The following is a 14,141-nucleotide window of genomic DNA, read 5'->3' on the forward strand; positions in this document are numbered from 1 at the left end:
AAAACAAAACAAAACAAAACAAAACAAAACAAAACAAAACAAAACAGGGAGAGATAGACTTGAGGCCCCAGGCACTGGGTTGGCCTGAAGGGGGATGGGGGGGTGGGGGTGGAACCATCCTCTTGGAGACAAAAATAAAAATAAGAAAAACAAAACAAAACAAAACAAAAACCAAAGAAACAACACAGGCAAATGATATACTGATCTAACCATCGATCCTACTATTCCTACTTCTTCTGACCAGGAGAGCAGTAGAAAATAGTAGCAAAATCCAGGTTACACACAACTATGAAACATTATGGGCAGTACTCTAAAAGTTCTACACAATGATTTATGTCTGGAAATTTCACTTTTCTAAGTAAAAAACTTAGTGATGATATTTTCTTAATATTGTATAACTTCTAATCTAAGAATATAAAAAAGAAAATCCTAAGGTTGTTTACTACACACAGGGAGATAGAGATAGGTGATAGATAGATAGATAGATAGATAGNTAGATAGATAGATAGAGGCAGACAGACAGAGAGACACAGAGAGACACACAGAGAGAAACTGTTTAAGGGACACCAGAGGGGAACCATCAGTGGCACACTAACCTGATGATGCAATGACACAGCAGACCTGAAAGGAGATCATTAAATGCTGAGACCTAGAACAATGGAAAGGCAGGACAATATTTCCTTTTAAAAATCTCTTACAAATTCTACATCCACTATCTTACACATGGATACATTGCTGCAAAACATAGTAAGTATTGGTCCCCTGAAAAGCCACAGATTGTAACGTTACTAGAGCATTTGCTTGGTAAACCTAGGTATTCAGTTAGTTTCCTAGTTCCAAAGACAAAGTAAAAAACAACAAATGAAACAAAATAAAACAACCAAACACACACACACACACACACACACACACACACACACACACACACACACACACACAGTTTCTATAATTAAAGTAATTTTTCAAAAAAAAGATCTGGTATTTAATATGCTCTCCCATTATAAAACAGCCCAATTAAAATAAGTAATGGTTGATATTAGCCCTAACAACATCGTGTGAAGCCAAAGAAAACACACACAGCATAAACNGCCACATAATCACAGGGAGACAATAAGAACAGGGACACACCAGACATTCTTGGGGGAGTGGTCTGCTCCACACAAGACAATTCTGGACTGAGGAAGAAGTTACACATGGCTTGGTGGAAGGCTACAAGCACCAAGCAAAGACAGTTTCAGCAAAAAGGAAGTCTGCACAGGAGTCCCTGGTTCTCTCTGGANCAGGCAAGCATCCTGGCTAAGATGGCTCAGATGCGCTATTGTTCAATGGCATTTTAGTGAAAACTCTTGGCTGCTTTCCAGCTACATTTGTAAAATTTTTAAGTAATTACTTTTAATTTATTTAAAAAACAGTGACAAGTATTGAGAAATCGATCATCATTATAATCTCCAAAATATAAGCCAATGTGCTTTAGCCAATGCAGGACCACATGATAGGAAAGTGGCCACAAACGTAATGTGCCTGCTATCTCTTTTTTGAAATGGCATGATGTAAACTTTCTAGTATCTGACATGTTCAAAGTATAAACAGTCTCAAATTTGAGAAAAACTGAGGACTGAAAACTGAGAGTGCTTAGCTAAGAGATGCAGAGAATAAAAGAAGTAACATCAAGACCAATGTAGCATAAACTGCCACATAATCACATGACAAACTTTTAAAATTCTGCCCATCCTTCTTCAGACCATAAAGCAGGAAGATGGCTGCCTGGCACCTCTCAGTGGCCTAAGTGACTCTGCACTGCTACTATCTGTCTGCCTCATGAAGCCTTTCATGAAAACAAGAAGAAAATATCTAAACGATTTCACAGAGGAACCAGCCACTACCTTCAGAGATGAGATGATGACCCAGAGGCCCAACAGCCAGCCAAACGTGCAGGTCCGTGGAGANCCCATACATAAAAAACTTACTGGGGAATTAAGACCTTTCATGCACGGGCCCTTTGTACTCCTTCATCACTAATATCCCACAAGCAATCCAAGGTAACATCTGCCACCAGAAAAGGTACTTTGTCTATGCTGGCCCATCTTTGGAAGGCAGCAGCATGCTTGACAGTGACATATGATGAGGTTAGAGCAGGACAATCCATCTCCATTTTCTTGACAGGATGGCACCTCAGGCCATGCTGAGGGAGAACAGGCCGCCTGCCCCCACTGCTCAGGTTGCCAGCATCTACGATCAAGTGGCTGGGTGTCTGGCAGTGGACTCAGAGAAACAAAGACGGCCTTATCTCCTGGAATTCAAGGAACTTCATCCCAAAACCAAAATAAGTGCTGAGTGGGCACTACTCAGTGACCCATGTCTGAGCCGGGCCTTGCCAGAGGGCACGGGGTCCATCACCCANAGTCAAAGAGAAATGACATAGCCATTTTAATGGCAAGGAGGCCTTCTATTTGGGCTCACATGGCTAAGAAAGATAAACCATAAAAGTACTGCAAGAGCAAGCCATAAAGGCAAACAAAGGCTTCCAGCAGGACCTCATGAGGCAGGTGGGACCCAAACAGCCCAGGTTTCCAAAGAAGTGCTTGCAGCAGCTGATTAAAAATTACACAGCTAAGAAAACTGATGTCAGTGTTAGAACCATTTCACTCTATTGTGTTGCATTTCCACTGCACTTACGTTAAAAGTTCTGATTTTGACATAAAACAGCCAATGTAAAACCACAACACAGGGAGTGACAGAGAATCTGAACTGATACAGGTTGTATATAAACACCATCACCAGCCTCACGGTTTGCTCCACTTTTTACGTTTCTGCACATGTACTAATTAAAATGAGAATTAGAAATAATACAGAATAAACTGGGGGGGGGGAACAAATGATAAAAAAAACAAAACAAAGACCAGCTATAAACCTTCCTAGTAGGGAGTGAAGCAGTATTGTAAAGCACAGACATAAAATACTTTTCTGATTCCATTAACCAGTCAATCAACCAGAGACAAAATTTATTAACCATGGAGCTTTTCTTATGGAGAAGTTATTGTCTTCATCATGTTAAAGCAATAACAACTAATTACCCTTAGATCTTCACATGTGCAGCACATAGCAAATTAGAAAAACAAGTTTATCTCTCTGCGTACAAACTTGAAGATCATCGTCAATCTTCTGACCTTCATATTTCTCTGATGGAAGAGGGCAGAAAGAGAATGTGCATTTCTGAATTATAATTTGCATGGTGATGCTGAGGATAGCAGCTAACGGGGTTGGAATTAATGGTACTGAAACACACTGGATGTCCCAGCAGGCTACTGAACAGATTTTGCATCTCCAAGCTCTTTCTTTAATAAAAGGGGCCTCTCTTAATTATTATTAACCTGGTAAATGGGGGTTAAATCTGAACTGGGTGTAAATTTTAGCCACTTGGCTCTCTGCAAACCTTACTCTATTTTAGTAGGTGAAGAAGGAAAAACACTTCAGCTGTGATTTCCAAAGCATCTTCTGGAGGAAGGGTTAAAGCAGACTGTGTGGAGAAGCAACTGCTCATCGCACAAAGTGATGCTGTCAGCTAGAGGAGCATTTCCAAGATTTACTTAATTTCACAGAAAGCAAACTTCTTATTCTTAAATCTGTTTCTCTCCATGCATGTACCGAACCCTAAGTGTCCTAAGAAAATCAGCTCTGTAGTGTCATCTGAGATTCAGGACTGCTTAACCAACATGTCTTTGTGGCAATTCTGATCTCACCCACAATACAGACACCTCCACCAGGGTATAAAGTACAGCCATGTTGATGATTTGACTGCTCTGACCCATCATTATCCAAAGACAAACAATATAAAGCAAATTTTCCCTTCTTAAAAAATTACATGTAAGGTCATGAGGAAAGGAAAAAACAAACAAAAAATTCTGACCTTGTGCCACTGGCCACTGAACTTAAAACTGCTCCAGGATCACTGGAAGCTTGCTTTCTAAGTCTATTCTCCTACAGGGCAGGGCATCACGTGTATCTATACCAAAATTTTTGTCAACATACTAAATATTTAGTAATTAGAAATATTTATATACATGATCTACAAAATGCTTCACACCCCCTCATCTTCTCTAATCCTGACAATTCTTTGCAGAAATTAAAAAAAAATCCACATAGTTTCCCCTCATAATAAATCTATCTTGGAAATAATCTAATGTGAATTTCCCATCCTATAAAAGTAGAGCCCAAAGTCCAAACATAAGCGATGGATACCCAAGACCACATAGCTAGTTGGTAGCAAAACTGAAGCGAATGGGTTTTAGGCCAGGACTCTCAGTGAGGATGAAGGCAGGAACAATGTGAAGGCTACCTTCTAGAATGGGAATCACTCAGTCACTCTCACAAAGGATCACTTTGGGTCTAGAGGAATGAGTATGACCCACCTACTGAACTGCACACCTAAGAATCAAAGACAATCTGTTCTGTCTGGCTGAATTCTAATTCTTAAGCACAGTGTAGCTGGCATATTGAGAACTGCCTGTTAAGAGAAAGGGTGGCCTTTTAACCCACAAGGGAGAATGTCAGGGCATGGGCACTAAAAGAACCACCCACCAACTTATAGAACTTGGTATTCAAGTCATGTCCTCTTTGTCCCACTCTTCACATCACATAATGTTGGGGGTGAACAGGGACTACTTATCTCTGTTCACCCCCAATCTTGCAGCAGGAAGAAGTGAGCTAGAAACTGTAGTTGTTACCTATATCAGTTTTAGCAAATTCAACAATCATTTATCCTTCAAGTACTAAGTATCAGACACTATACTAGGTATGTAAGAGCCAGGATAGAGAGGACAAACAGGATCCTTGGCTTACATAATGTACAGCCTGCTATTTTCCTGACCTCTATGACATTTATATGGTAAAGCATACACTCCTCTAATCTGGAACTGCCCCAAATTCAAGTGGGCTCCTTGCTGTGCAGCTCCCTACTGTGTGCCTGCATATTTGCTGAGACTAAGCCATTGAGCAAAAGCATGAAGCTGAGGGTTTAGTCCTTAGGCATGGGCTCAATGACCCCATGAATGGACCAGAGAACACTGGGGAGGCTCATCCTGGCCATGCTGGAAGCAGAGTCAAACCCTTTGGCATCTTGATCTTGACCTTCAATGCTCAGGAATCTTAAACACATTATTGTGCTTTATACACTGTTCAGGTCTTTTGGCATCACAGCACAGTGACTAATAACACATATTAATAAGTATATCTAATAATACATCAAAGACATTGTGATTGGGGAATGAGTTTGCAAAAGAGAAAGTAGAGTATCTGAAGTTGGCTAGTAGTGATCGCAGACAGAGCTGCAGAGGAATGTGAGTCATGTGGTTGTTTTTAATATTACAGGACAGCTTATAATCAAAACAGTCAATCTTGGCTCTTTCTAGAAATGTCTACACTAGCTGGGCAGTGGTGGCGCAAGCCTTTAATCCCAGCACTTAGGAGGCAGAGGCAGAAGGAGTTTTGAGTTCGAGGCCAGCCTGGTCTANAGAGTGAGTTCCAGGACAGCCAGGCTATACAGAGAAACTCTGTCTCGAAAAACCAAAAAGAAATGTCTACATGAAGAAACTGAAGAGAATTATGACAGCAAAATCTAAGGAGCCCCGTGATGGCCTGCAGCTAACTAGCAGAGTAGCTAAAGCCCAAGAGCATGAAGTGAAGAACCCAGCTTGAGCTGCCTTTACAAACTTGCCATGTTCTCTTGACCAATGCACAGGGACTGAGCTATCACGGCTTCTTGAACTTTTGGCCTCCCCAACAAGGTTTTTTGCCTTGTGTTGTCCTTGCCAGAGAAGAGAAGCACTATTCTTCTTTACTGTCTCGTAGACATTTTGTCCTGTGACCAGGATCCAAACTGAAGTGCTTTGGGATAATAAGCAAAGTAAGAAAGAATATATCTTGAAGGAAATATGTGTTGTCTTGGGAACCAGAGCAGAAAACAGGGGAAACTGGGTGCTTATGCATTCTGCATGACTTAACATCATTTTGATTGACAACTTAATTACTGTAGAACATCCAACTGTACAGGCTTGATTTATGGTACAAGCTAATAGTCACTTTCCTTGTTTGCTTGGTTGGCTGAGGCAGATTTGGCCCTATATCTGGCACAGCTGTGATTTAAGGAACTCTCTTCACATAACACAAGCATCGGAGGCTGTAGATGAAGGAGGCAACATGGACAACATCCATGCTTTCTCTGCTTCTGCTAGGTTCTCCGAGGTTCTCTCTCTCCACTTCCTCACATTAGGAATATACAAGTTAGGTCATAAGTCAAGCTCAGACACTCTTGGGAAGAGTGACTGAAGAGAAACAAGCCAAGGGCAGCTATATACATGTAGTGGAGAAAACTTAAAATGGGCACAGTTACAGCAATCAGCACATAGTTGGGCTAAGTGCCTGCAGTTCAGAAGGATCTCTCTACAAAGGATCCATGATCCCTAACATCCAGTAGAATGACCAGAAATAAGCAGGCTCATTAAAGTCTGCCTAACTAGCACACAGTGACTATTTCACTTGAGACAAAGACTTGAACACATTAATTTAGTGGATATATATGAAGAGATGAAAATAGTTAAAACTTTGTAGGAGCTCCTGGTGACTGATACTGCAGCCAAATGAATTGTTTAGGAAGTTAGAAAGAAATTTCATCTTTCCAGTAGAGTGCAGAAATGACAAGTAGTTTTCTGTTGTTCTTATATCACAAGAGGTTCACTGAGATCTTAACTTTGTGTTAATGTTGCCTTTGAGATTAGGAAGAGTCTCCACATTGACACCCTGGATTGCAGATTAAGGATTATTAGTGTAAGAGTGATGATGTGGAAGACTATGGGACCTTGTGTTTTTTCAGTAGTAAGCCAAAGCCAAGCTTAGCCAGGCATCGAAAATCAAGATAACAAAGCAAAACAAACAAGCACACTAAGATAATTCACAGTAATGTATTGATTTTGTTAACTTCTTGATAGATAATCATATGGAAAAGCTTATGGGAAATAGTGGGTTACAGTAAAATGATAGTTATGTAACATACATTTGGTTTCATTATTTGGTGTTTTTGATGTTTTAAATCATTAATTTAGGAAATTGAATACACAACAGAAAAATGGAAAATAAAATATATAGACATATAGATAAGGAAATGATCATTGTAAAAGAGAAAAACCAAATCACTTCAATAGTTTTACATCTATCCACTTGACTTTGTATGACAACATACAGGAATTTTGTATTTCCAGGATACTGCTTAGGGAGGTTAAATAAGCTATTGTTTCAGACCCATATCCCCTCCACTAGGAGTTAAAATAGTCTTTGGACTACTTTCAACATCTTGGAACATCAAAGTTCCTCCTAGAAACACAAATCTAATCAATTAACCATCNTCTCTGAAGTCTACAACATCTGCTCTCAGCCAGTGTCCAGCACAGTACTTGCAGAGCTGGAGCTCCACATACATTTTGTTGAATCAGGTCAGGTTACTGGATTAACTTCTAACACCACATCTCAGATCACAGTGCTGCAGACTATTGTGGCTCTCGTGTTGGAGCACTGATAAGGAAAGCCATGGAGCCTTGCTGGAACCAGAGTTTCTGGGAATGGGAGGAGGCTTGAGATCTGATAGCCTGGCCCGACATCCATCTACCCCTCTGCTTCCTACTTCTGATGCAATGTGGCCAGAAGCCTCAAACTCGTGCTGCCACACCTTCCCCTACTATGGACTATATCACGTCAAACTGTAAGTCAAAATAAGCCTTTCCTCCATTTAGTTGCTTCTTATCAGGTATTTGATGAGCACAAAATGGAAAGTAACTAATACAGAAATGCAAGATGAAATCTGTATACATTAGAAAAACCCAGAGGTCACTATTAAAATTTTAAAATACAGAAATAAAATAATATTATTTTAATTATATTAAATATTATATATAAATATATCTTAAATTTTAAAAAAAAGTACAGTCATACATTCTTAATAACTCTACATTACAGGTACTTGGTTGGATGGCCTGCCAGTATGAATCANTTCAGTATCACACCTTTCAGAGGTTAACAACCTAGGCAGTGGTTACTACTTTAGGAAACAGTGAAGCTACTGGGTGATTTCTTACAAAACCATCAAGCTGGGAAGTAGACAGTCATCAGTTATGGATCATAACTTCCAGAACAACCCAAGAAGTTTTGAAGACAATTACCAAGAAGCATAAGTTAACTTTTATATTAAACTAAACAGCAACTTCACATTTATATGAGTCTCAAACTCTAGATAACATTCACACCATCTGCAGAAGACTTTCCAAATGACAGGATCTAGGCTTACTGCTACTCCTGATATGAAGATGATAATTGAGGTAACACAGCATTTACCATCCAGTGAAAAAAGCCCCTTCATGTATTAGTTTATTTAACCCTAGCTTCATCCTTACAATATTAGGCATTATTCTCATTTTATAAATAAATTGTAAAACACTAACCAATTTTCCAGTGTGCAATCTAAAAGAAAGAGAAAAAAGGTATCTATTTTGTCAAGCTTACTAAGATAACACTATCCTAGCAGAGTATCTCAGCTCATACTAGCATGACCAACTCCTCTCTGTGCTCTGGATCTATGAAAATGGCAGCACAGGCCTTAAGAGTCCTTCGGTGCACAGTCACATTCCATCATGTCCACATTTTCTTTCAGAACTTAGACACTTCCTCCAAGGACTCACAGACAAAAAGCAGAAACTATCTCTCACATAAACCAGTGGGTAGGAAGATGTAAGTGCTAATTAACTTGTCACTGGGCTGCTTTTATACGCCTCTGTCTAACTATTTGAATTTTATGTATCAATTCTTTAAGATTTTTTTATAGACCATTGAGCATCCAAAGTAAAAAATGAAGGGGGTGGTATAGGGAAAGGCACAGAATAGAATTTCTTTTTAACTGAAATAAATGTCCATGGAAAGTTTTCTTGACAGATAAATTACTGCCAGTCAGAAATGAAATGTTAAATCCTCAGTCTGTGAAGCTCAGGGGCTCTTCAATATATAGAAGAGATTTTCATGACAGATGCTGGGTTTATTAGTAAGGTGTCAGGCCATGCAATGGTTAGTCTCCAGGTAAGTGCTGATACTAAGTTTCAGTAAAACTGTCAGGCCCTTCAATAGTGTCTTGGTTACTTTCCTATTGGTGTGATAAGAGAATTTAACCAACGTAGCTTATAGAAGAAAGAACTTACTTGGGACTTTCAGTTTCCAAAGGTTGACTAGAGTCCATGATGGCTAAAAACATGGCAGGCAGGCAGGTGTGGTGCTGGGCCAGTGGCTGACTGTTTATATCTTGAGCCTCAATCACCAAGTAGGGAGGGCTAAATGGGAATGGCATAGGGTTTTGAAATGTCTAAACTCACCCCAAGACACACACTTCCTCCAACAATGCCATACCTCCTAATCATTCCCAAACAGTTCCACCAAATGGGGACCAAATATTCAACCATCAGCCTATGGTGATGATTGCCATTCAAACTCTCACAAGTAGTCAAGTTGAATGTTGATGCTAGTTTTATTAGCAGGACAGTCAGATCCTGCACTTTAATTAACTCTGAAGCTACTACAATATGACATGGCCTTCCTGCCAAAATACTGGCTCTTGAGAACTGGAAACTTCTTGGACATAGTTAACACACCAGTGTGCTCCCACCTCTTAAGAGGATGAGCTCTGCATTCTTACTCTTAATGGAGAATTGCCCCTACACTGAGGAGTGGACTCACCTGAAGACACCACAAAATGTCTTTAACTCATCTAAATACAAACTACTTGAGGATAAGGTTCTAAATGTGACATTTTTTCACTCTGCACTATTCTTGCCAGAAGATTTCTCTTCTTCCCAGTCTTATGCTCCACTGTTTTTCCCTCCATCTGCTGTGCCTCGTAGCTCTATGGAAACACAATGACAGAGTCCATCAATCACTGCCTATCACTCATCATGCCTTCCCTCCCTGTGAAACTGACAGGAGTCTAACTTAAGCCTCTTCCCTCTTTTCCTCCTAACACAAAGAACCCTCCCTCTTTCTTCAACTCAAGAGGATGGCTTTGTTCTTGGCTTCAGTAATCAATTATGATTAATCTAGCCANTGGGTATGCTTCTATCCTTCTAGAAAATAACTGGTTAAGACATGAATTATGTAAATGAATTTTGGCCAATTAGAAAAACATCTACTAGGTACCTTCTAGGAAAAGTTTTTCACTACTGAGTATTAGCATACTTGCATGAAATCTTCAGAATTATACCTGTTTCTGAAATGTAAGAAAGTAAAGTGATGGTTTTACTTTTAAGAAATTGTATGACACACACACACACACACACACACACACACACACACACATATTCATGTGTAAGTGTAGTCACATGTGTACCATGGTGTGTATGTGGAGGTCAAAGGACAACTTCAGGTGTCAGTTCTCACTTTCTAATTCTTTTTTGAGATGGGGTCCCTGACCACTGCATATGCCAACGTAACTGGTTCCCAGATCCTGAGGATTCTCCTGTTTCTGATTTCAATTTTGCTGTAGGAGATCTGGAATTACAGATCCATGGTGCTGTGCCTGGCTTTTACTTTGGTTGCAAGGGTTCAAATTGGGTCCTCATGCTTGCATGGTAAATACTTTATCCACTAAACCATCTCTGAGTTCTCAAGACCCATGGCCATGCCTCCTGGACTAGTTTGTGTGTTTTCAACTTAGCAAGCGAACCACACTTATGTAGGTGCCCTTTCTTTTATTGCTTCCCAGAATGACCTGGAATCTGTCCGTCCTTAGTGAGTTCCTATAGATCTTTCTCTGAGGATGACAGTTCTTCAGGAACTGTCTCTTTTCTAGTTTCTCACTCCATTCTCTAGATGTCTGTTTTGTCTAGCTTCTTTTTAATAACACTGGAATGAGTGCTCTTCTGCCCATTAATCTATGGTGTATATAGTAGCAGACTCATATAAATATCTCTCCAAGGTTTTCAGAGGTAATTTTTTTTCATTATACAAATGATACATATATCTTTATTACAGAAAATGTTTAGGGAATCTAAAGCACATAAAGTAATTAAAGGCTTGAGAGATGGGGCTAGCTTAGTACTACAGCACTTGCCTAGCATAGGCAAGACACTGAGTTCCAAATCACCACTTGAGGAAATATAATCAATAGTCAAGGATTTTAAACTTCATTTAAACAAAACAAAACAAAACAAAACAGTGGTGGAAATTCAAGTCACTAGACAGAAAAACAAAACAAAACAGAGTAGATGCTGAAAATCGCAAATGTCTCACTGGATACTTGGTGATGTACTGTTGTGACCAAAACATCTGACTCAACCAATTTAAGGGAGATATAATTTATCTGAGGTTTCAATTTCCATCCNGCCTATTGGGAAAAGCATGGTAGCATTCACAACAACAGAAGCATGTGAAGAGACTCCTCAGCTCATAGGAGACCAGAATGCAGGAAATACTGAAATCAACAGTCACCCTAAAATCTTTAAAGCCTGCCCCTAGTGATCTACAAGCATCAAGTTCAAGCATCAAAGGATAGCATCACCATCTGAGGAAGAATAAAACGAGTTTGTGGTAGACATTTCAGATTAAAACCATAAAAAGCACAAAAGTACATGTTTATTGAAAGGAATTTCCCAAGTGGAGAAAAGAGTGAGCACAAATAGACACAATAATTTGTTTAGGTCCAGTTGTACCTACTGTTTCCAACAAGTGGAAGAGGAAGCCTTCCACTCTCTAGCAGGTTGGACTCAGCCCTTCAAAGGGATTTGCTTTGGAATTGTGCTTAGGGGGCTGAGATAAAAGGCTGCTACAGACTGTATGAATGAGCACCCCTTGACCGTATACGACCAGTTCCATGTGACTTACATGTCATTTTAATCTTTTAAATTAAAACACCAAACAAGGTGAAATTTAAAATCTCAGGAATTCAGTAAATAATGATAAAGATGCAAAGCATTAAAAAATGTAGCTCGGAACCAGAGGGAAAAATTAACCAAGGAATAATGCCGAAAAACATGTAGATATAGGAACTATTTGAATAGCAATTATTAAAATGTTCTATATGTCAAAGAAGATAAATAACCTGGTCAGTAAGTCAATGACATTAGAAAAGAAACCCTTGCTGCTTCTGTGTTAGACCAGCATACTACACTCTAAATCTTATCCTTAGACTTCAGATAACGGTATCTACCAATTCTCTTCAAGAAGCCTCTCTATACAGCAAATGGAGACCATTGCAGACAACCNTAACTGCATATAATGATCAACAGATCATGGCAGCACAGCCAAAAGGGATACACCTATAATACTGTTTANACATCTCTGCCTCAGGGAACATGGAGGAGAAGGAGCAGAAGGATAGCCAGAGGCAGAATACCAAGGGGTCTGCTGTGAAATTTTCTCCTACAGATAGCTAAACAAGACAAAAACAATGGTAATATCAAATGGCCACATTAAGAAGGAATGGGGAACAACTCATGGAATCACACTTCTATATAGTGAACTACAGGCCACAGTGATTGTTGGGAGAAGAATTAGTCTCTTCTAGGGGTGAGCTCCCTCATTGGTTGGCCAGTACAGTGTGGGAAGCTCTGAAACCATATAAATACCACCAACAAAAATATACACACAGCAGATTGTATTTACACACACACACATTCGTATATATATATATATATATACAATAATTTAAAAAGAGGCTATCAACTTGTAAGTTGCAGGTGTCATGGAAGGGGTTGAATGGAAGGTAAATGGGAGGGGCTGGAGGAAGAAAAGGAAGGGGAAAGGAGATATAATTATATATCAATTAAAACCTATTTTAAAACATCAATATAAAAATAAAAATAAAATGTCCTGCAAGATAAATTTCCCATCCAGATATTTTCTGATTCTATGAGGAACACTGATTCAACAGGCTTAAAAGTGTTCAGTGTTTCTTTCACATCAAAGACAATGCAAGTTTATAAACCAAGTAAGCAAAGATGGTTCACAGACTTACGTTCACATTCTCTGACATCCAGGTTGAACTGCTGTAATGCTCCCAAAGTGAGCTGCCGTACTTCCGCTTCTAGCAAAAGTTGCATCAAGGATGTGGCTAAATGCTTGCAAGCTGACATACATGCTGTCTGAGCCACCTTTCCCTGAAATACAAACATGTAAACCATAAAGTTGATGGGTTAAAACCAAATGCTACCTAAAATCTATTTATTAATTTGTTTATTTTATGTATTTACAACAGAATCACACTATCCCAGGATGGCTTCAGACTTGCTATATAGCGACGAGTAGCCTTGATCTTACTGTCTCAACCTCCAAAATGTGGATGTTGTAGGTGGGCACTGCCATGCCTAAGTTATGTGGTACTGGGGTTAACATGAGGTGTACACTAAGCAAGCACTGTACCTTGTGGACATCCCTAGATATGAGTTTAAATAACTTATTCTATTTGTCAAATAGGATTTCTTTAAGGTTCTCTATCATGATACTTTCACATCTTATAGCTTTGGAAGAATACATAGGTTAACAGCAATTACATTAAATACTGGTTTAATCCTACCAGTCATGGTAATTAAAACAGTAAGCTATATTCACAAAGCTCAACTATGGAGCTAAGAGGCATATTATTTTAAAATTAACAGTAGAGATGTAATATTCCAAAATGTTAAGTAAACTGAGAAAGAATATTAAGAGGAAATAAATATGAAAAAAATCTTTTCCAAAAAGATCTTTATAAATTTTAGCAATAGTCTCTAGATACAAACCAGTACTTATTGCTCTATGACGTGTCAGTAAACTCAAAGCAAAAAAAGACCTCTGAAATGTCATTATAAATGTGGATTTTGTTTTATCACAAAACATTGAGATTTATAAATATATTCTAAAGTAATTTAAAAATAGATTTTAAATTAATATTTAGCTACCTTTATAAAAGCATTCAAAGCACTTATATATTCACTAATATTAAAAACACAGTTTATGCTCCTGGATGACATCACTAGTTACNGTCCTACTTTGCATCAAAAGTGGCCATTATTAGTATTAGTTTACTCTTTTGTACACTATAAACTCTGTTCTGAGGGGCTGGGGTATGGCTGAGTGATAGA

The 14,141-nt window shown here is 38.9% G+C and overlaps 1 protein-coding gene across 3 annotated transcripts in view; it reads right to left on the bottom strand.

Annotated features, from left to right (window-relative positions):
* Exoc6b (exocyst complex component 6B) overlaps positions 1-14,141 on the bottom strand; it is a 424,430-nt gene that overhangs the window by 132,343 nt on the left and 277,946 nt on the right. For 2 of the 3 annotated variants that reach the window (XM_021164559.1, XM_029478862.1), the window contains one exon: positions 13,037-13,178. In XM_021164559.1, the coding sequence (XP_021020218.1) occupies positions 13,037-13,178 (142 nt within the window). Of the gene's footprint in view, positions 1-9,847; positions 9,932-13,036; positions 13,179-14,141 lie in introns of those variants that run through there. The other variant, XM_029478861.1, reaches the window with a different exon arrangement.

This window comes from Mus caroli, chromosome 6, assembly GCF_900094665.2.
Source record: "Mus caroli chromosome 6, CAROLI_EIJ_v1.1, whole genome shotgun sequence".
NCBI classification, from domain to species: Eukaryota; Metazoa; Chordata; class Mammalia; order Rodentia; family Muridae; genus Mus; species Mus caroli.